Raw genomic sequence first — 20,148 nt, forward strand, 5'->3', positions numbered from 1 at the left:
AGCACAAGAGTACAATTCTCCAGGTCACATCCTGATCCAACATTGCTGCTGGAGTTCCAACCATCACATCTGCATTCCAGGCTGAATGCAGGATGAAACAAGAGGACAGAACTTGCCTTCACGGACACTATTTCTATTTCATGGAGCAGTCTTAAAAATCCTTTCCAACACCTTCTGCTTGTATCTTATATCCTAAAACTGAGTCACACCGTCACACTATATATGCAGGGGAGGCTAGAAATGTTGCCTATTAGCTGGGCTCATTGCCATCTGCAGTAAAACTGGGGTTCTGTTGTTGAGAAGGAGAGCAGAGTGGATCATAGCTAGCAGGTAGTTCGTGACTGTGCTGTTAGTGCTGGAATATGGAAAAAGGAAACTTTCTTCAGGGGCAAAAGTTGGATCCAGTGAATCATGTCCCCCTGGCCCCAACACACACACGCTGTCCCTGCAGCCTCCTTACATGCTTGGGTACCATCGTTTTTTCAAGTTGCTTTTGAACAAAGAACCAACTTCACTCCCAAAGAAGCGAGGCAGCGACGTCCAGGGAAAGCTTTGGTCTAACCCTCCCACCCCACATGGCCAGCAGGCAGCTGCATTTTGCTTAAAATTCTAACAGGTGGTCCTGACCTCGTCACTTACCTGCGCAACCACGTTCGTGGTTCCAGTTTGCCCCAGCTTACAGTTTCTGAGGTTTGGTATTGAAGGTCTTACCAACTGTTTCACAGCTGTTGGCTTCTCCCTCCTCTTCACACCTCGCTTCGTGCCTTGCATCCAGGCCTTTGTGCGGGCAGCTCTCATGGCCCAGAAACCCCTCAGTCCTGTCTCTGCCCGGGCGAATCCCACCCCTTCCCAGGACCCTTCTAGAGCCACTATTCCTTCTGGTGCCTTTGCACAGATTAGAGAAGGGTGCCTTGGTGCAGGAGGGTGCAGCTCCAAGCCAGGGCTAGAGGAACCACCCACAGGTTGGCTTCCACCCACACTTGCCCTTCAGCCAGGTGCCCTGGCACAGTGAACATCCTGCACAGCCGTACATGGGAAGACGCCACTGCCAAGAGTAAGCGAGGCCCTTCCTTCACCCTTGTTCTCGGTCTTCAGATCCCATGTGCTGGCGTGGGGCTGGCTGTTTCCCACCCTGTGTCCTCCCACTGGCTCAGCACCCCTCCCCTGAACACCAGTAGCCACCGGGGGCACTGAACCGGCACCACAGACCACAGCTCCTTCCTTCCACTCTGATCTCTTGGTCCGCAACCTGCCCAGCCGTGGAATGCAAACCCCCTCCGGGCTGGAAGATGGACCACTTGGACGATGCATTAAAAGTGACCCAGATACCAGTTGGCTGGTGGGAATCAGCTGCTCAGAGCAACTCAAACCTGGGTCTTGGGCCCTCGGCTGCGCAGGGTTGGGGGTTCCCTCTCAGCTTACCCTGTTCCTGGGAACACTGGGGCCCAACCCGGCGTCCCCTTCCAGCATTGAATCACTGGCCCCGGGTGGCCCATCGCACGTGTAGTGCCCTTGGGCGCACCCCTTAGGAATGCACGTGAGACCTTCCATTTCATACCTTTTTATTTTATCTGCATCTTCTCCGCCTCCTCCCTCCCCCACTGGCCCCTGAGAGGTGGTGGAAAGCCCAGTTGGAAGGGGACTGCTCTCTCCTCTCTGGAGGAGGGCTGGTGTCCACTGGGCTGGGCCCCACCGGTGGGAGAAGCAGGGGTCCCCGTGCAGAGCAGGTGCATCGTCCAAGAGGCTGTGGCCAAGGCCGAAGTCCCTCAGATGCCCTGTGGCCCGGGCCCCGTGGGTCATCAGGAAGGTGAAGAGCAGAGAAGTCTGGGGGTGCAATGAGGAGGCAAAGCCTGGGGGAGCGTGTGGGTGGCTGATAGAGGCAGAGGTGACCTTGGGGGGGCACAAGAGCAGAGACTAGGAGATGTGGGATCAGGGTGGGGCCCTGAGAAAGAACCCCAGGTCATAGGGGAGCTGGATGTGGGGGGGGGAGGGTACACTGGGGAAAAACAGGGGGCCACGGGGGACAAGGCTGTGCTCTAAGAACCTGGCTCCCAGTACAGGGTCTGTGCCGCAGGGTCTGACTGGGGACTGGCCCTGAGCAAAGACCAGGGGGCAGGCAGGGAGGGGCGTGTCAGGGGAGGAGGACGGGAACTTGGGGCCGGTAGCCACAGCCAGCTCCTCAGCTTCGTGGAGGCTGGCCCAGCCAGGCATGGCCCCAAACCACCAATTTGTGCTTCTGGGTTGCTCGAGGGCTCCCAGGGTGGCCTCAGCCGAGCAGGGAAGAGCCTAGAGGCAGCCCTCGGCTGCATGCAACAGCTGTCCCCAGGGCTCTTCCCCCATCCCAGGCTTTCTGGAGCATCCCCGCCACCCCCCGCCCAACCTGAGAGTGGCCTAAGCTGGATCACCAGCCACTGCAGGGGGTGGACCGTGGCGGCGGGGGGTGGGGGTAGGGGACGGGTGCTGGGACAGTCCACGAACTCAACTTCAGTGCCTTCCACTCACCCCCAAAATGACCCTGGGTCACTGCGCTTCAGTCTGTTTAAGGACTTTACCCACCCCACCCCACCCCCGCCTCATGTGCTGGTCTGTTTTCCCCTCCGGCTCGGACAACAACTGCTCAGGCATTGAAGGCCGCGGGCAGGGTGGTGGGGAGGAGGCCGCTCCGGGAGGCCACGTGGGTCTCAGAGTGCCCCCTGCCCATCCCCCTGGCAGCCGCTGTCACCGTGGACGATGAGCACCGGGAAGTAAAGGGCGTCCTCGTAGCACGGGGGGCTTTCCAGGGGCTCTGTGTCCTCTCCGCGGCGCCCCAGGGGCCCCCCGCTCAGGCTTCGGAAGACCCCCGGCGTGGCCCGGCCCCCGGCTCCCAGGGAGAGGCGGCTGCGGCTGAAAGGCAGGCGGGGCCCGCTGGGCCGGGCCGGGGGCAGCGAGTTGCTGCTGAGGGAGCGGCGGCAGCGCTGGCAGCCCCGGAGGTAGGCGCCCGAGCCGGCGCCCATGACCACGGCCTCCGAGTAGCTGGGCACCAGCTGCCGGTTGGAGCAGATGTGCCACTCCAGCTCGGTGAAGTCCACCGTGGCCACGCGGGAGAGCGGGGGCCCGCTGGGCACGGCGCCGGGGGGCGGCGAGCTGGCCCCGAACAGCTTCTCCACCTGGTAGTGCACGTGGGCCGTGCCGTAGGCCGCCACGACGCGCAGCGGCCAGGACAGCGTGGCCGCCGACACCAGCCAGAAGACCCAGGCGCGGGCGTACCAGGGCGGGCTGCGGGGGTCCGCGAAGACCATGAGGGACTCGCGGAAGTCCACGTCCTTCAGGTGCATGCCCTCGCGGGCCTCCAGGTAGTCGTCCAGGCCCTCGTTGGCGCTGAAGAAGCGGGCCCGCTGGGTGAGGTACGAGGCCTCGGCCTCGGCGCTGCCGAAGCTGAAGCACTTGCTGAAGCGCAGCCGCGTGGCCGCGTGCTCCGCCAGGCCCACGAGCTCCTTGGAGACGTCGCGGACGCCGTGCGCCGAGTAGTCGAACTCGCCGCGCGCCGTGCGGCTGTCCGCGCGCTCGTGGTAGACCTGCGTGGTGGTGTAGGCGTCGCCGTTCCGGTAGCGGGTGATCTGGCGCGTGCGGCGCACGTAGTGGTAGCTGGTGGCCTTCCACCAGACGCACGGCGGCGCCCGCTGCAGCCGGCGGATCAGCGCCAGCACCGCGTCCGCGTCGGCGCGCGGCGCCCGGCAGGAGCGCACGTGGCAGTGCCAGCACTCGGCCAGGTAGAGGAGGTAGAGGAGGGAGACGAAGGCCAGCGGGATGTACAGGTAGCCGTCGGAGCAGGGGCTGGCCGGGTAGGTGGGCGGGGGGGCCCCGGCCCCTCGGGCCAGAGCTGCCTCAGGCCCCAGGACCAGCCTCGGCACGGTGGCCAGGCGACACCAGGCCACCACGGCGCCGCAGGCATGGATGAGCAGCGTGAGGAGCAGGCACTTCCAGTGCGACTCTCGGCACAGGGAGCTTCCCAGCGACTGTTTCAAGGGCCGCTGCTGCAGGGCGGGCAGAGAGGGGAGAGGCGTGGGTCAGGACAGGCCATCGGTCACACCTGCCCCTCTGCCTGCGCCCCGGGAAGGAGCTGGGGCTAGGTTCCCCACTCCATGGGGGGAGGAAAAGGAGGCTCTGAGGGACCGAGCCTCTTGCCCCAAACCTCACCCCTCCGGCTCTCACAGTAGGGCTGCAGGATTCAAACCGGGGCCTCTCTGCCCCGGATCCTGTCCTCTACTGCGTCCCCATCATCTCTCAGTCAAGGGCATCCAGGACAAAACAGACCCATCTCTGCCAGGAGGAAGGAAGGGCCCCCTGACTGGCCGTTGAGAAAATGGAGCTCTGGTCCCAGCTCTGCCCCTAATTTGCTGTGTGGTCTTGGCCATATTGCTCCCCTCTCTGGGCCTTGATTCCTGGACCTGTTGGTACAGGAGGCCAGGGTGGCAGGGGGCCTAAGGATGAAGAGCCTGGGCTTTGGAGCCCCACGGCCCAGGACTCAGTGCTGGCACTTACTGGTCCCTCTGGACCTCAGTCTCCTCATCTGTAAACTGGGGCTTTTGTGAGGTTTCAACAAGATCTTACGTGTAGTCATCTCGGCACAGGGTCTGGCCATGGCGATAAATATTATTGCTGTTGCCCTGAGACTCCCTCTGGTCCCTTGGTTCCACTTAGAGACTTGGGAGAAGTTTTTAAGTAAGCGAGAAAGAGGAAGAGCTGGGAACGGAGGAGGTGTGAGTCGGGGGAGCAGATGGAGCGGCGTCCTCCGCTCCCCATCTGTGCTGAGACGGCGGGGGTGGAACACAGCTGCTGGGCAGCAGGGGCCACTCTTGGCCCCGGGGCGGTTGGCCTCCCCCCTCCTGCCTGGCCCCCACCTCACCTCTAGCGTCCCCACAGAGACAGAAATGGGGGAAGGAGTGGGGAAGGGATGGAGAAGGAAAAGTTAAGGGGCCACCTCTTCACCCCAGGACCGCCAGGTCTTGAGAGACCCCAGAGGAGAGGAAATGCCCCCAGCCCAGCCCAGGGCAGCCTACCCTACCCCCGGTCACCCGCCACAGGTACACATCCCCACCGTGATCTGCAGGTCGGGTGAGAGGCACGCACAGCCCACGTTTGTCACAGACCCGCCTACCACCCATGTGCACACGGCCGGCTCAGCCCAGATCCCGGACCTTCACGGGTGCCCACCCGATCATAACATGGCGCACAGGTGCCTGCGCTTGCGCCCCCCCCCCCCACCACGCACACGCGCACACAGACCCACCCAGCACAGGACACACACACACACACACATGCATATACCCGTTACAAATTCACTGAAGCCCAGGTCCACACCAGAGCCTCGCCTGAGCGCGTGCACAGCCTCCAACCCCACCCCGGCTGCAACCTGAAATCACACCCTAGACTCTACAGGAGAGACCCACCCACGACGGAACACGCTCACACATCCCCACATCACCCGAGCGAAGCACCCACCAGACCATCACCTGACTTTGGCTCACCCAAGGTGTGGGGAGTGTGGACTAGCATTCACACACCCACAAGCACACTACATTCATCCAAACACATACGCAGACCCACTGACCACCTATCACCCCCACGCCGGGCGCAGGGCCCCACACCTCTGCAGACCCTTCCCTTGGCTAGGGCTGGTGAGAGGCCAGTCTGCGGGGAGGGGGGGGGGGTCCCACCCTGAAGGATGAGCCCTCGGGCCTCACCGCGGGGAGAGGGAGAAGGGGTACCAGAGGCCGCCTCCTTTCCTCTTTCCCCTCCTCCCTCCGCTCCCTCCCCCCAACTCCCGGCTACTGCTGCTGCATTGCAGGCGCCGCCCGGGCACCTCGTGAGCCGCTGGGCTGGGCTGCGCGGGGGGCCTGACCCCCGGGCCCTGGGGGTGAGGGGCTGCGCTGCGGAATGAGGGCGCGCAGGGGCCAGGCGCTGACGTCACAGGAGGGCGAGGAGGGACGAAGGGGCGCCCGGGGCGGGAGTCGCCCCCTCCTCCCTTCCCAGCCACCCCCCACACCACAACCCCCACGCGAGCGGGGCTCGCCAGACGCCAGCTACCCTAATGACGTCATTGGCAACTGGGGTTTGGGGACTTCCCTCCTTACCCCCTGTCCCGGTGTTTGCCCCTTCCGTAGTCCCCCTCACCCCCGCTCCAGCCCTGGCTCCGGCCCCCCAGCACACAGCGCCGGTACCTCCTCCCGCAGCGGCTCGCCGTCCGGGATGAACGCGGGCACCTCCCCGCTGTCGCCTCCGCCGCCCTCGGGCATGGTGTCCTGGGTGCTTGCGCGGCCCGGGCCCGGGCCCCGGGCATGATAGGGGGGAGCGCAGAGGGCTGCGGCGCGGCCCCGAGGGCGTCCGCTCCGCTCGGCGGCCGCGCAGGGAGTGCGCGGAGCTCGAGCCCAAGCGCGGCGGCTGCGGCTGCGGCGGCGGCGGCGGCGGCGGCGGCAGCGTTGGCGGCCGCGGTGCCCGGCGCCCCGCCCTCCGCTGACCCCGCCCCCGCGGCGCCGCCGGCAGCGCCTGGTACCGCGGGCACTGCCCACCCCCCCACCCAAGAACCCCAGGCTGGACGACCCACGCTTGGGTTCCCCTCCCGCGGCGCTTGCGCTTGCGACCTTGGCCGAGTCCTTGCTCTTGGGGCCTGTTTCCCCTGCTGTAAAATGAGGGGGGATGGATCTCAAAGGTGGGTAATACCTCCGGCGTCCTGTCTCTGAGGAACAGGCCTAGGCCTAAGCCCACCCAGACTTCACTCTGGAAGCCTTGCTGGTAGGGAAAAAAGCAGTTACAACCCAGAAAGGTGTGATACGCCTCACTCACTGGACAGAGGTGCTGGGTTCTGCTTGAGAGCAGGCAGGACACCCAGGGTCCTAGTCTCTGTGACCTTGGGCCTGCACTCTCCACCCCAACCTCAGTTTTCTCACCTAAGAAATGGGAATAGAAAGGTGCAAACCGTTCATCATGAGGTACAGGGGAGTGGGATCTGTCCTTCTTGGGAGGATGCCCTCCCAAGTAGTGGTGGACGCAGGGCTGCTCCCTGGCCAGTAGGGGCCTCAGACCTTCACATTTGCCCCTGGGTCTGGACTACCCCCAAACTAAACAATTATTTGGTGGGATATAAGTGAGTTTGGGGTTGCTTTGTCACTCCCCCCCCCAAAGGGCAACTCAAAAACCATTTAGTTCAATACTCCTACCCGTTTAAAGATGAGGTGATTGAAATGATAAAGGAGTGACCCAGGGCTTCATCCATTCATTTTTTTATTTATTGGGCACAAAGATTTGTTGGGTATCTTCTATATCCAAGTATTGTGTTTGGCACTCTGAAGACAAGGGGAGGAATGGAGAATGACACAGGTCTGGTCCTAATGGCATTTATATCCAGGACAGACTAGTGTACCCAGAGGGAGCCTGGAACCCAGCCTCTGGTCTCAACCCCCCAGCCAGGTCAATCCTCTGTTCCTTCCGTCTCTCCGAGAGGCACAAGTTAAACTGATTCTTAAAGAATAGGCTTTGGACAAATGGATATGAGGGGGAAGCACATCCCAGGTGGAGGGGATTTCTGAGCAAAGACACTGCGATTAGATCACGTGGGCTGTGTTTAGAAAGCAGGAAAGTCACCTGGTGTAACTGGACACTGGGTTAGCTAGAGGCAGGTTGCAGAGGACCTGATTTTGCTCTCTAGAAAGTGGTGGCTGAAGGTGTGTGAGAGAGGAGGCCCCTGAAGGCTAACTCTGAGGAGGGTGAGAGTGGTCACAAACTGGGCGGAGAGAAAGGAACACACCCGGCCTCAGGAGGGAGGCTTGGTGTTGGGGGTGGGTAATCTCGCTTTAAGATGGACCGCAGGGCCAGCAATGACTCAGGAGTTTCAAGTGCAGCTTCAGGAGGAGGACCAGCACACCTCCACACCCAAACTGGCTGGATCACGGGAGAATTGATGGGTCAGACCTGGTGCAGGGTCCTGTCCCGACTATACCGCCCAATCTCTGGGACTTCAGATCTTCTGGAGTTTTCAGTATGTGTAATGGGTGTGTGGGGGTGGGGGTGGGGGTGGGGGTGGGGGTGGGGGTGGGGGTGTCTTTCTGTCTGTCTCAAGAAATCAGACCTTCCCAGCAGCAGGCCCCTAGGCTCTGCAGGGTAGCGGCAGTGGCTGTAGGGCATTTCAGCACCGGATAACGGACAGCGCCCGCGCGGGAAGGAGGGGCGGGAAGCGGGAGGAGGAGTCAGCTTCCTGGGTTCGCCGGGCCGCGCTGCCACTGCCCCGCCCGGCCTCCTGCTAACACCTGGCGGGTTGCCCGGGCTCCGTGCCAGGACTTGGGGGGGTAGCGTGGAGGACGGGGGAGGAAAGCTGATATTGAGAGGGAGGGGCAGGAGACCCAAGGGGTGGGACTTGGTAGAGCCCCACGGACCCATTCCCTCCTGGGGCACGTCCCGCGAGCGAAACTCCATTTCCGGACTCACGCCTCCGCCAGGTCTCCACCTGGTGTAGTCGTGGCACGGCGAGCGTCAAACGCCCCACTACGCAGGCGCGGAAATAATTCTCAACCCCCTCCTACCTTAACCCATCTATTGGCTGCTCTGGCCCCGAACTAGCAAATCCACCATCCAATCCGAGAGCGCCTTGAATTGCTCCGCCTCCCTCCCTCCCGGAAGTTGACTCCTGCCGAATCCAATTCGGGGAAGTCGCGCCAGCAGCCAATTGGGAGAGGGGAGGGACGAGCTAGCGCCGCCGAGGAGCCAATGGCAGGCGACGGAGGATAACGCTGAGGACATGGCGGCTGCGGTCGGAGAGTTCGCGGACGTGTCGGTCTGCTCCGTAACTCCGGTCGGCGCCCAGGCAGCAGAGCAGCTGGCTTATTAGTATTCGTACCCACGAGGCGGCGCAGCGGGCCCTTGGGGAGCGCAAGCATCGCGGCCATGGCTTATCACTCGGGCTACGGAGCCCACGGTGCGTGGGGCGCGGGGCGGGCGGGACGCGGCCCGACCGGCCGGAGGAGGGTCGGCGGCGCGGCCCGCTCACCCTGAGGGAGAGGGGCAGTCGTGACCGCTCCCCAGGGCGGCGGGTGTCTTTCGGGTTTCCGCCCTGCGGGACTCCACAACGCGTCCCGGACTTCGCCCTCTGGGTCCAGTCCTGAGACCGAGCGGTGACAGCACAGCTGGGATTCCCATGCCCGACCCGGGCACGAACGGGGTCTGCCTTCAGAACTTTCTTTACCTGTCATGGCCCTAGTGGGGCCCTCACCACAGCCCAGGGCCTTTGGGTACCCAGCTATCGCCTCTCCCCTCGCTTGTTCCTGCGGAGCGCCCTCCCAGTTAGTTATCTTCACCTAGGAAACTTCTCTCTCCCCCAGGGCTCAGTTCAGAGATCACTTCCCTCGAGAAGCCCGCCGCCCCAAACCTATAGGTGGGCAGCCGCTTCCAAGCGCTGCCTCAGCTCTTTCTTTGCCTACGTTTAGTACCTCTGGGAAAGGAGCCCTCATCAAAGTTCCTTCTGGGTTACCTACCCGTATGCAGCCCGGGTTTCACTAACCGATTGCTGGGTGGCCCCAGGACCCATACAGGGCTGCCCAGCCTGGGGAAAGGGGTGGTGGTTTGGGCTCATGCCTGATATTCCTGTCACCTACACCAGTACCTACAAACCCACAGGCTCCAAGCACAGGGCCCGGGCAGCTCCAGACCCTCCTCCCCTCTTCGATGATACAAGCGGTGCTTACGCCAGCCAGCCAGGGGACTACCCAGCCCCAGGAGCCGACGTGGCCTTCAATGTCAACCACTTGCTTGGGGACCCAATGGCCAACGTGGCTATGGCTTATGGCAGCTCCATCGCATCCCATGGGAAGGACATGGTGCACAAGGAGGTGTGGCCCGCCCCCAGGGCAAGGGTGGCAAGATTTGTGGCCAGGGATGGGGCATCGCGGGATCCCGCCTAATTCTCCCAGCAGCCCTCAGGGAAGGAGCACACCGAGGAGCACCCCGAGGTTTGGTGTGCGGCTTGCCCACAGCCTCCTCTCTCCTCTCCCAGCTGCACCGTTTTGTGTCTGTGAACAAACTCAAGTATTTTTTTGCGGTGGACACAGCCTATGTGGCCAAGAAGCTGGGGCTACTGGTTTTCCCCTACACACACCAGGTGAGCTGGCGGGGCCCTGTGCCTCCCTCCGCCCGTCCCAGAGTTTGGCCCCCAGATCTCAACCCCCTTCTCTCTTTTCTTTTTATCTTTTTCTCGTGCCCTGGCTGCTGCCGCTACCGCCAGAACTGGGAGGTGCAGTACAGTCGCGATGTGCCTCTGCCCCCGCGGCAAGATCTCAACGCCCCTGACCTCTATATCCCCAGTGAGTCTTTCTTTGACCTGGGCTCGGGGACAGTTGAGGGGACTTGTGCCTTGAGGCCCCAACAAGGGGAGAGAGGCTCGTGCATTGATTCAGCATCTGCTCGGTGCTTTTGTGTGTGGTGGTTGCTAGACACCCAGTAGACGGCAGTGGGACCAGTACGGAGCTTCCCGGGTGTGCCTTCAGGGCCTTCGGAGTTTTCCCTTTTGCGATCTTCTTGCCTCTTACTTAACTGGGATCGTGTCCTTCCGCAGCCTGGAGCTCAGGGGTTAGACCTGGTCCTGCGGCTTCCGGGAATGGGACCTCAGGCTGGCTGCTTTTACTCTTACGTTCGCCCGGAATGACAACAGTCTCTACCACAAAGGACTGTTGTGGAGATTCAGGGAGGTGTTGTGCACTCAGCAGGGGGCACACTGAAAATAGTAGTCACTGTCACAGCGATTACTTGTCCCCCAAGTCCTCCAACATTGCCTTCTCAGAGGAAGCGGTCACTCCCTTCCGGGTTCCCATAACTGCCCATCCACGTGGCACGGGGTCAGGCTGCCCACCTTGGACGGTGGCTGGCAGGCTGTCCCTCTGACTCCTCTCTGTCCTGGGGCCTGCACGAGGCGAAGCCCACGGTGGACACCCCGGAGGAGGGGTGAGCGGCCCCGCGCGGCCTGCAGACGGGTTGCCAGGGCAGCCAGTCAGCTCAGTTACTCCGGTCGGACCACAGGCTCTTCTGTCCTTCAGTCCACTTTCCTCCCAGAGCCACCCTGTAAAGCGGGACCTGCCGTCCCCATTTTCCGTGTCGAAGCCAGGGCTCAGGGAGACAACTGTCTTGGAAGCCCCGTAGCTTATAGTTGGTAGAGCTTGTTTCCTGACTTCAGACCCTGTGCTTTCTGGTGGGCGTGTCAGTTCTGGTCCTTCAAGGGGGCAGAGAAGAGGGCGGAGGAGTTCCAGGCTGTGAAAGCCCAGCTCCCCCGGGCTCTGAGCTTTTGTGGAAACAGCAGAGGTAAACTGAGAGCCCTCTGCGTTGGTGGGACCGCCAAAGCCCGCACCAGTGGCCAGACCCAAAATTACTGGCTGGGGTGAAGTCTTCCCCAGGGGCCGGACTTTGGGGAGAGCCTGGCTTGTCTCCAAGTCTGTATTTTAGTCCTGCCGTGTTGTGGGAGATCCGTGTGGCTCCTGCCCGTTGGTCTAGGATTAGTAATAGCCTTGGCCCATGATACGGTGTGATCCAAGCAGGAAACTTGAGTTAGTGAGTTTCCTAACACACGGACAGGGAAGGAGGTGGTGTGGTGGTCCTGAGAGAAGGGTCAGGTAGCAGGAGAGAGAGGGCCGAGCAGGGAAAGGCATCCCAGGCAGGGTAGTAGGAGTGACTGGAGGTTGGGCGGATGCATATGTGGGGCACGCAGGAAGGGATGTATGGGGAGAAGGTAGGGAGTGTACGTGGCCCCAAATACCTAGCCAGGGGGCTCTGATCGAGGAAACCAGGCTGATGGCATCTTTCTGGCTCCTGGCAGCAATGGCCTTCATCACCTACGTGCTGTTGGCTGGGACGGCACTGGGCACACAGAAGAGGTCAGTACCGAGCGCCCTCCCCCGCTCCGACCGGCTCCCCTTCCTGCTCTCCTCACCTCCCTCGGGGACCTGTGTGGCAAGTCCCAAGCCCTGCCCATGTCCTCAGTCTCACACCTGCCACAGGATGGCTGGGTTCCAAACACCCCTTTCCCCCGCACACGGCCACAGGTTCTCCCCGGAGGTGCTGGGTCTGTGCGCGAGCACGGCGCTGGTGTGGGTCGTCATGGAGGTGCTCGCCCTCCTCCTGGGTGTCTACCTGGCCACCGTGCGCAGTGACCTGAGCACCTTCCACCTGCTAGCCTACAGCGGCTACAAATATGTGGGGTGAGTACCTAGGGCCAGGCCAGAAGCAGGCCTGGGAGAGGGGCCTGCCGCCGTGGGTCCCCAGCTGGTGTAGCTGTTGCCTTGAATTGTGTCTGCCCTCTCTGGGCCCTGGCTCTTCTGTTTGAGGAACCCGCTGCTTTCAGCATTGTGCTCGGGACCCGTGTACTGTTGTTCAGGTCAGGAATGTAGGAGAGTCACCCTGGGCACACAGGGGAGAAGGGCCTTGTGCTGGGGTAGCGAAGGGGGTCTCACGTCTGCATTCTATACTGAGTCCTAGGCCTTCTAGGTTCATTTGGAGTCCAGGAGCCTGGGGGGATAGATCCAGGGCCCCAGGGGTGGTGGGTGGGGTCTAGGCTAGGTGGTGGGGCCTGTCTGAGGCCCGGACCCTTGGGGGCCTGGATCCTTCTCTTTCTCCCCCCCCCCCCCCCCCGCCCGCCCGCCCACCCCTGCAGGATGATCCTCAGCGTGCTCACCGGGCTGCTCTTCGGCAGTGACGGCTACTACGTGGCCCTGGCCTGGACCTCATCCGCGCTCATGTACTTCATCGTGAGTCTGGGGCTGCCCCTCGCGCTGCACCCCGGGGTCGGAGCCGGGGACGAGCCTCCCCCGCCCGGCCCAGCTTCAGCGCCCTCCTTCCTTCCAGGTGCGCTCTTTGCGAACAGCAGCCCTGGGCCCCGACAACATGGGGGGCCCAGCTCCCCGGCAGCGTCTCCAGCTCTACCTGACCCTGGGAGCCGCGGCCTTCCAGCCCCTCATCATATATTGGCTGACCTTCCACCTGGTCCGGTGACCCCTGACCCCCGCTGGCACTGATTTTTTTCCATACATTGAAGATTTGATTTCCTTGATTGTATTTGACCCTTGTTCCTGGGGACGGGGGTGGGGGGGCTCTCCATTGCCCGGGGGTTACCAGGCTCAGGGCACCCAGGGGAGGGCTTCCTGGAGTTGGTGGCCTTGGTACCGCTTTGAGAGGCAGGTGGAAGGGTTTCAGCGGGAATGGCTCTTTAGCTGTGGCCAGGAAAGGGAGGACAGAAGGGCGCGGCTGCCGAGGACACCGCGGAGGCCTCTGATCCATCGGAGGGGTTCCCTAGGGGGTCCCGTGCGCGGGTGGTTTGAGCCTGGTTGTACTGGGGATTCAGCTGAGGGCGCTCCCTAGAGAGTCCCTCTGCCCCCGTGTCCTCTTCAAGCCTTTCCGGAGCAGAACCGGGGCCCACGTGTTTGCAGTAGTTTATTCATATTTTCTCACAAATGGCCGGGGAGGGGGTGCCGGACTCCTCCAGGCAACATAGAAAATGGGTCCAAGAGACAGGACAGGCCGGGATTGGGGCAAGTGGGGATGGGGAAGGGGGAGGTCTGGAGAGAGCCTGGGGGAGGGGAGAGGGCAGACTAGGGGTGGGACTGCCCCCTGCTGAGCCTGCTCATTCCCGGTGCGGGTACCCCCCCACCTGCAGGGGGAGCCTCAGGGTGGGGGTGAAGGGGGGCGGCCCAGAACTTCCAGGGTCAAGCCCTGCCCTTTGGCAGGGTCCATGTTCCCCCCCCAGAAGTGGACAAGGCCGGAGGGTCCGCCCCTTCCAAGACTGACTGCCATGCCTACAGGCCGGCAGAGGAGCCCCTGCCCCGTTCAGAGCTCTGCCCAGCCCTGGTCCAAGGGGAGGGGGCTCTGAAGGCGGGAGGTCCCCGCAGCAGCAGTTCGGAGGCATGGAGAGGAGGCTGGGGGCACCAGTGCCCCCTCCCTCCCCAGGGCTGAGGCCTCTGCGGCCGAGGGGTAGGGCTGGGGTGCACAGGCGTCCGGTCCATTCTGGGCTTGCTCCCTGGCCGGCTTCCCCCTTAGAAACTCACCAACGTATAAACCATACTGCGGGAAGAGGAGGCAGTGAGCCGAGCCCTGAGGAGGCCCGGCCATTGGCCGCCCGCCCCGCCGTACCCTGGGCTGCCCTCAGTCCTTCGGGGGATAAAGGTGGCAACCTGGGGCCCGACCGATCCTGGAATTGGAGGCACATCCCTTCCCTGGCTTCCGACTGTGGCGGGCAGGGCCTCACCTGTACAGGTAATAGAAGAAGGAGAGCAGGTAGAAGGCGAGTTTGCACCACGACTCCTTCTGGCAGTAGTTGAGGATGTCGGCGTTCATGATGGAGACCGCGTCATACATGACCTCGGAGCCGTCCGCCGGGCGGTGGAAGTACCTGGCGTGAGGGAGGGGCCTGAGCGCCCACCGTCTCTGCCCTGCTCTTCGTCTCCGCCCCCTCCCCAAGGCCCCTCCCAGAGGCGGCCGAGCCGGGGGAGGCGGAGGCCCTCACCTCCAGAGGTGGTAGAAGAGGAGCGGGATGTTGAGGCCCAGGGTCACCCACTCCGCCGCGCACAGAAACATCAGACAGAAGAGGCCGTGGATGGAGTATTCCGGGACCACCAGCTGGGGAGGGAGGGCGAGAGGTCAGCTGCTCGGTGGGAGGACGCACCGCAGCTTCAAGGGCGCAGAGGGGAGCCGGGATTTGGGAGGTGCTCCCCACCCTAACCTCTGGGGACTAAAGAGGCGGCGAGCCTCCCATTCCCTCCCGGTGGCCGGTCCGGATGAAGCAGGCCCAGAGGGGCAAGGCCGCACTCCGGGTCACAGAGAGAAGGGGCCAAGCTGGGCTAGGAGCCTCCTGCTACTGGCCCTGACACTGACCTTCCTCAGGAGGCAGCAGATGCGTTCGATGTTTTTTAAACGCTCGCGCTGTAGGGGGAGGAAAAGGTTGCCATGGGGGAGGCGGAGGAGCGGGCATTGCGGGTGCCCCCACCGCCCTCCCGACATCCCCCGCCGACCCTCAAGTGGCCGCCAGGGGGCGCCAGAGCGGTCTGCGGCCGCGAAGCCGCCGCGCCGTCCCCATGGCAACCGTCACCATGGAGGGACCTTCACCCGCGTCTCCACGGCAACGGCCCAGAGCCTGGCAACGGCCGCCCCGCCAGGAGGAACCCGAGCCCTGAGCCCGCGCCAGGTGTTTGCTGGGGGCGGGGACAGACAGGAAGGGCCACGGCCGCCGCCGGTCCCACCACGCAACCCCTTCGTCCCGTCCCCCATCCCCCTTCGCCTGGGACAGATGGAAAGACAGACGGACGGACACACCTCGGCACAGCACATGTATCACTTACTGCCCGCGCTGGGTTCCCCTGGTCGATGGGGTTCTTGAAGTCGGTCCGCAGCTCGTCAAAGGCTATGATCTGGGGGAGGAGCGTGTGCCTGTCAGGGTGGGGGCAGCAGCTGATGGCCCCCCGCCCGTCCCTCCGTGACACAGGAGTTCATGCATGGGCACTGGACCGGGTGGAGCTTGATGCAAAGGTGGAGAAACTGAGGTTGAGGGAGGGGCGGGGCCTGGCCCAAGGTCACCCAATAGTGGGGAATGGCATCCTGGTGCGCTAATGCCCAAGTCAAACCATATTCGCGATGCGTCCATCCAAAACATCCCAAGAGATGGTGTCTTTTTCTGCCCTTTGCTGGCCACCGGGGCCCCAGAGGCCTCAGGCACAGCCCTCGCCTGGGTAGGCTCCCTTGCTTGGGAGAGCTGTGAAGTATGTTCCAAGGTGATCGGGACTACTGCGGTGCCTAGTCCAGCACTGGGCGTGATGGGGGGCAGAGTTCAGGCTGGACTCTGAGTGGGTGACTGGCGAACAAACGGGGGAGGGCAGTCGGAGCAGCAGGAACAGCAGGTACAAAGACAGAAGGTTGAAAGAACAAGGAACACTGAGGAAGCCGCAGCTTCCGTGGGGTCGAGTGACGGTGTGAGGTGAGCGGGAAGAAAGAAGGGAATGTGAAAGATGGGCTGGAGATGCTGTGAGCCCAGACCAGATGTTTGGACTTTAACCCAAAATAAAGGGGAGCCACTGAGGGGTATAAGCAGCTGAGTAGGACGGTCAGGCTAACACTTTAGGATGGATGGAGCGGGAAGCACACATTGGCGAACAGTCCCAGCCGAGACCTGTATGATGTTCGCTCTATGCCAGCAGGCTTTCTGTTTACTACCTCGTTTATTGCTTGCAACAACCTGACGATGTAGGGCCTGGTATTATCATATCTGTCTTGCAGATAAGGAAACTGACACAGACAGGCTAAGTCACTTGTCCAAGGCCACACAGCTAGTCAGTGGTAAGTCAGGATTCTAACCCATTAGACTCCAGCATTAAAATTCTTAATGGCTTTATCATAGGAAGGCCAGGCCAGTGAGGAAATGGGGGAAGGGTAGGGGGGTGCTCATCGATGACGATCGGCATGGGGAAAGAGGCAGTGAGAGAGTGGGGAGGTGGGGAGGGGGGGGGGTTGCAGAGCTGTTTAGAAGCCAGACTCCAGTGGGTTGAGTGGCAGGAGTGGAGGCAAAGGGGCCCAAGTTGCCTTTGGGTGTCGGGGCATTGGGCAGATGGCAGTGTACTCGTTGGGATGGGGAACTCTTGAGAGGTACAGGTGTTCGAAGGGATGATAAGACAGACCTGGGTGGGGGGCAGTGGGAGCTGACATGGAAGGAGGTCTGGAAGAAAAGTCTTCTGGGAGCCCCTCCCCTCAGCACCGGACAAGGGCACAGGGCCCATCACCCCCAAGTATCCCGGACCCCAGACAGCTTGGAGGGAGAGAACATGGGCTTCCTGGAGGGAGCCGGGGCCATCTGGAGCAGCACCCCCCTCCCCATGGACTCTGGGCCGCCACCTGCCTGCCAGGCACAGCAACAGGGTCCAGCAGGGAGCGGAAGGGTGCCGCCTGTCTGCCCCAGAGCTGGCACCACCAGCAGGCAGCGGGTGTCGCGCCTCCCACCCCCCAGGCTGCCTGGCTCTGACTCAGCCCCCTGGAACAAACAATCCCCCACGATGACAGCTGACACGCGTCACTCACCACCAGGGTTGCCTAGCGACTAGTGGGGACTGGGCTCAGGGTCTGGGGTGGGATCTGGGGTCCTGCCCTGGAAGGTTCTGGTTCTTGCCAATTTGGATTGAGGACCACACCTCCTATGCCTATGCCCATCCCACCGCCCTTAGTAGGCCGTGCTCTGGGCACTCTGATGTATATACAACAAACCCACTTTATCCACAAGGAAACAGACTCAGCACTAGTGACTTGCTAAGATCACTGAACTAAATAGCTTAGCTGAGTGAACACTGGGCTTGACACATAATAGGTGATCAATAAATATTTGTTGGGCCCTTTCCCCCAGCCTAGGAGCCTTACAAGGGCAAAGCCTGAGTCCTACTCATCCTTGACTCTCCTTCAGCTGCCCAGACCCCGGTTCTCAGGAAGCATCAACACTAGTGTTGGATGGAGCACTGCTCTGAGTAGCCCCTAGGGACAGGGACCCCCAGAGGGGCTGTGGGAGGTCTTTGGGTGGGGAGAGGCCTGAAAAGGGGCTACTTGATTTCCAGGAACTTTCTCCCAGGAACTGCTTAGGTCTGTGTTCCCAGCCTGTGAGCCTCAATTTCTTCCGATCTTTAGGACCCCAGCTCTCCTGCCCCCAGCCCACAGGATTGTCCACGACTCTGGGATGAGACAGGAAGCTCAGAGAGATCAAGATGGATTGGGGGGGGTAGGGAGGCAGAGAAAGGGGAAAAGACAAAGGGGGAGAAAAGAAAAAGCAATTAAGAGACCCACAGAGAGAGAGGGAGGGAGAGGCAAAACCAGGGAGAGGACTGGAGATGGGAGGGGGGGTGTGTGTTGGAAGGTGCCTGTGGGGGCTCACTCCTTACGCAGGGGGGGTGCAGTGAATCCATGGAACCCTGAGGTCGAGGAGGGGGCTGGGGGATGGTGAAGGGAGAGATTGGTCAAGAGCCAGACGGGATCATGGGGGCGGGCAGCGGGTCCCAGGAAAAAAAGAGGAAGTGGGGAGACCAGGTGATAGCAGGTGAGGTAATGAGGAGGAAGGAAAGAGCGGGTTACAGGGGGAATGACTGCAGAGGGGTAAGGGAACCCCCCCAGAGGGCATGAAGATCGGGAAGATGTCCTGGAGCGCAAGGTGACAGACCAGGCCGACCAAGGCGGGCAGTCCTCATTGAGGGGATCGGGGTGGGGGCCAAAACCTCAGGGGACAGAGGTGGAGGGAGGGCAGTCAAGGGGGGCCAAGCGTCCCAAACAATGAGCTGGAGGCTGAGTGGTATAGTTCTTGGTGAGAGGAAGGGAGCCAGGCAGAGGGGACCACTGAGGAGAAGACCCCAGAGAGAATGAGGGAGAGGGGCTCTAATGGTGAAGGATGAGAAACGGACACAGAAAGAGCAGGTGTGAAGCCAGGCCAGAGTGAGAGACAGACCCAAGGGGATACCAGACAAAGGGGGAAGCGGGAAGGAAGAGGGAAAATGGGAAGTGGGGAGGAAACCTGATAAGGGGAAGCCCGGAAAGGAGGGGGCAGGGAAACCCAAGGTGAGCTGGCGGTGGGGACGAGGTCTCTGGTCTGCTGAAGAGCCAGTCGCTGCTGGGTCAGGGAGGTGAGTGAGAGGGAAGGGGTTAATGGACTCTGCGATCTGTGGGTCCTGTAAACAGATGCAGTTGCCATGGCAACCGGCTCCATCACTCCGGCTGGAAAAACCCACAGAGGGGGGGCAAGCAGACAGACAAACTGCCCGACAGACAAACGGGGGCGACTGGATTGGGGGGTGGTAGGAGGAAAGGAACAAGAATCCCAGAATTCTGCCCCACACCCCAAGGCGGCGTGGGGCAGGGGCAGGGGGTCAGAGACCAACTGACATACCCACAGACAGGCGGGGGCGGCGGAGGAAGGGGGCCCCAGGAAGGAAGCCGACAACGGGAGGGGGTATTCATGGGGGCGAACAGAAGCTGACCGAAGGGGTATAGCGGAGAGGAGGCTCCAAGTTTCGGCGGACCCGAGCCCATCTGCTCGGCCCCCTCCCGCTCCCTGTGCCCCCGGTCCCCCCCCCCCCCGGCCCCAGCCCCAGCCCGGCCTTACGTGCCAGATGACAAAGAAGATGAGGGAGGCGCACAGCACCAGGGTGAGCATGTAGCAGAACGCGGCGAAGGTGAACGCCATGGCCCCCGCGCCGGGCGGCGGCCCGGGGGGCGCCAGCGCGGGGCCCGGGCGCAAGGGGACGCCCCCCGGTCCGCGTTCAGGGCCGGCCGGGCATGGCCCGCAGGCCTCGGGGGACGCAGGCGGCGCGGCCGGGGCCGGGGCCGCGGGGCCGTGGGGCGCGCGGGGCGCGGGCCGGTGGGCTCGGGGGGCGCGTCCGCTGCCGGCTGCCCGGGCCGCGATCGCTCATCCTGCGATCCCTCGCCCGCGGCTCCCTCGCTCTCCAGCCCGCGAAGCCGGCGGGGCGGAGCCGGGGGCGGGGCCGCCGTGCGAGCGGCCTCGGGCGGGGCTGGGTCTCTGTGCGCCCTCCGCCTGCACCGCCCGGCCCGGGCGCCACCCCCGCCCCAACCTCGGGGACACGTCGGCATGGACGCACATCCCTGGCATGCGCCCGCCCCCGCCCCCCGCGTCACACGAGTTGGGTCCACTCGGAGGAGCGCACGCGCGCACACACGCACCCCTACCCTCACACACTGTATTCGCACACTAGCCGCCCCGGGAGGCCAGGCTGAGGTCCAAAGTGGGAGAACTTGGGACTGTCCCAGCGGGCGAGACACCTGGCTTGAACCCAGAGCAAAGATGGGAGAGGGGGCGGCAGGGGACGCGGGCCAGGTATGATGGGGCGCGTCTGCAGCGCAACCTTACAGGCCGGACGGCTGTGCACCTGTGTGGGTGTGTGCGGCTGCTCACCCGGTACTCGCCCATGGCCGCCTGCCTCCCCTGCTGCCGGAACCGTGCTGGGCCCGTGGGGACACACCACAGAAGCGAAAGCAGGCAGCACTCCTGGCTTTAGGAAGTGGGTCAAGGACTTTCACCAGCAACCCTAGGACACACTGCCCAGTCCAGGGACCCCTGTACCGCCAGCCAAGCCCTGGGCCCCAGTTCCACTCCCCCGCCCCAAGACAGCT

At 62.8% G+C, this 20,148-nt stretch overlaps 3 protein-coding genes across 3 annotated transcripts; 1 reads left to right on the top strand and 2 right to left on the bottom strand.

Moving 5' to 3' along the window:
- Positions 1–1,548: 1,548 nt before the first annotated feature.
- Positions 1,549–6,427, bottom strand: TMEM151A (transmembrane protein 151A). Its single transcript, XM_046014414.1, has 2 exons — positions 6,201–6,427; positions 1,549–4,013 (listed from the first exon to the last, which is right to left on the bottom strand). Exons 1-2 carry the CDS (start codon positions 6,273–6,275, stop codon positions 2,682–2,684), a joined length of 1,407 nt encoding a protein of 468 aa, XP_045870370.1. The 5' UTR covers positions 6,276–6,427; the 3' UTR covers positions 1,549–2,681.
- Positions 6,428–8,732: 2,305 nt separating this feature from the next.
- YIF1A (Yip1 interacting factor homolog A, membrane trafficking protein) lies at positions 8,733–13,065 on the top strand. Its single transcript, XM_046017693.1, has 8 exons — positions 8,733–8,947; positions 9,646–9,857; positions 10,022–10,126; positions 10,250–10,328; positions 11,831–11,888; positions 12,057–12,212; positions 12,665–12,758; positions 12,856–13,065. Exons 1-8 carry the CDS (start codon positions 8,917–8,919, stop codon positions 13,000–13,002), a joined length of 882 nt encoding a protein of 293 aa, XP_045873649.1. The 5' UTR covers positions 8,733–8,916; the 3' UTR covers positions 13,003–13,065.
- A 362-nt stretch (positions 13,066–13,427) lies between these two features.
- CNIH2 (cornichon family AMPA receptor auxiliary protein 2) lies at positions 13,428–19,554 on the bottom strand. Its single transcript, XM_046017694.1, has 6 exons — positions 19,124–19,554; positions 15,342–15,410; positions 14,878–14,925; positions 14,510–14,622; positions 14,252–14,395; positions 13,428–14,067 (listed from the first exon to the last, which is right to left on the bottom strand). The coding sequence occupies exons 1-6, from the start codon at positions 19,202–19,204 to the stop codon at positions 14,040–14,042; spliced, it is 483 nt and encodes a 160-aa protein (XP_045873650.1). The 5' UTR covers positions 19,205–19,554; the 3' UTR covers positions 13,428–14,039.
- Between the last annotated feature and the right edge of the window lie 594 nt (positions 19,555–20,148).

Source organism: Meles meles, chromosome 8 (assembly GCF_922984935.1).
Source record: "Meles meles chromosome 8, mMelMel3.1 paternal haplotype, whole genome shotgun sequence".
NCBI lineage: Eukaryota > Metazoa > Chordata > Mammalia > Carnivora > Mustelidae > Meles > Meles meles.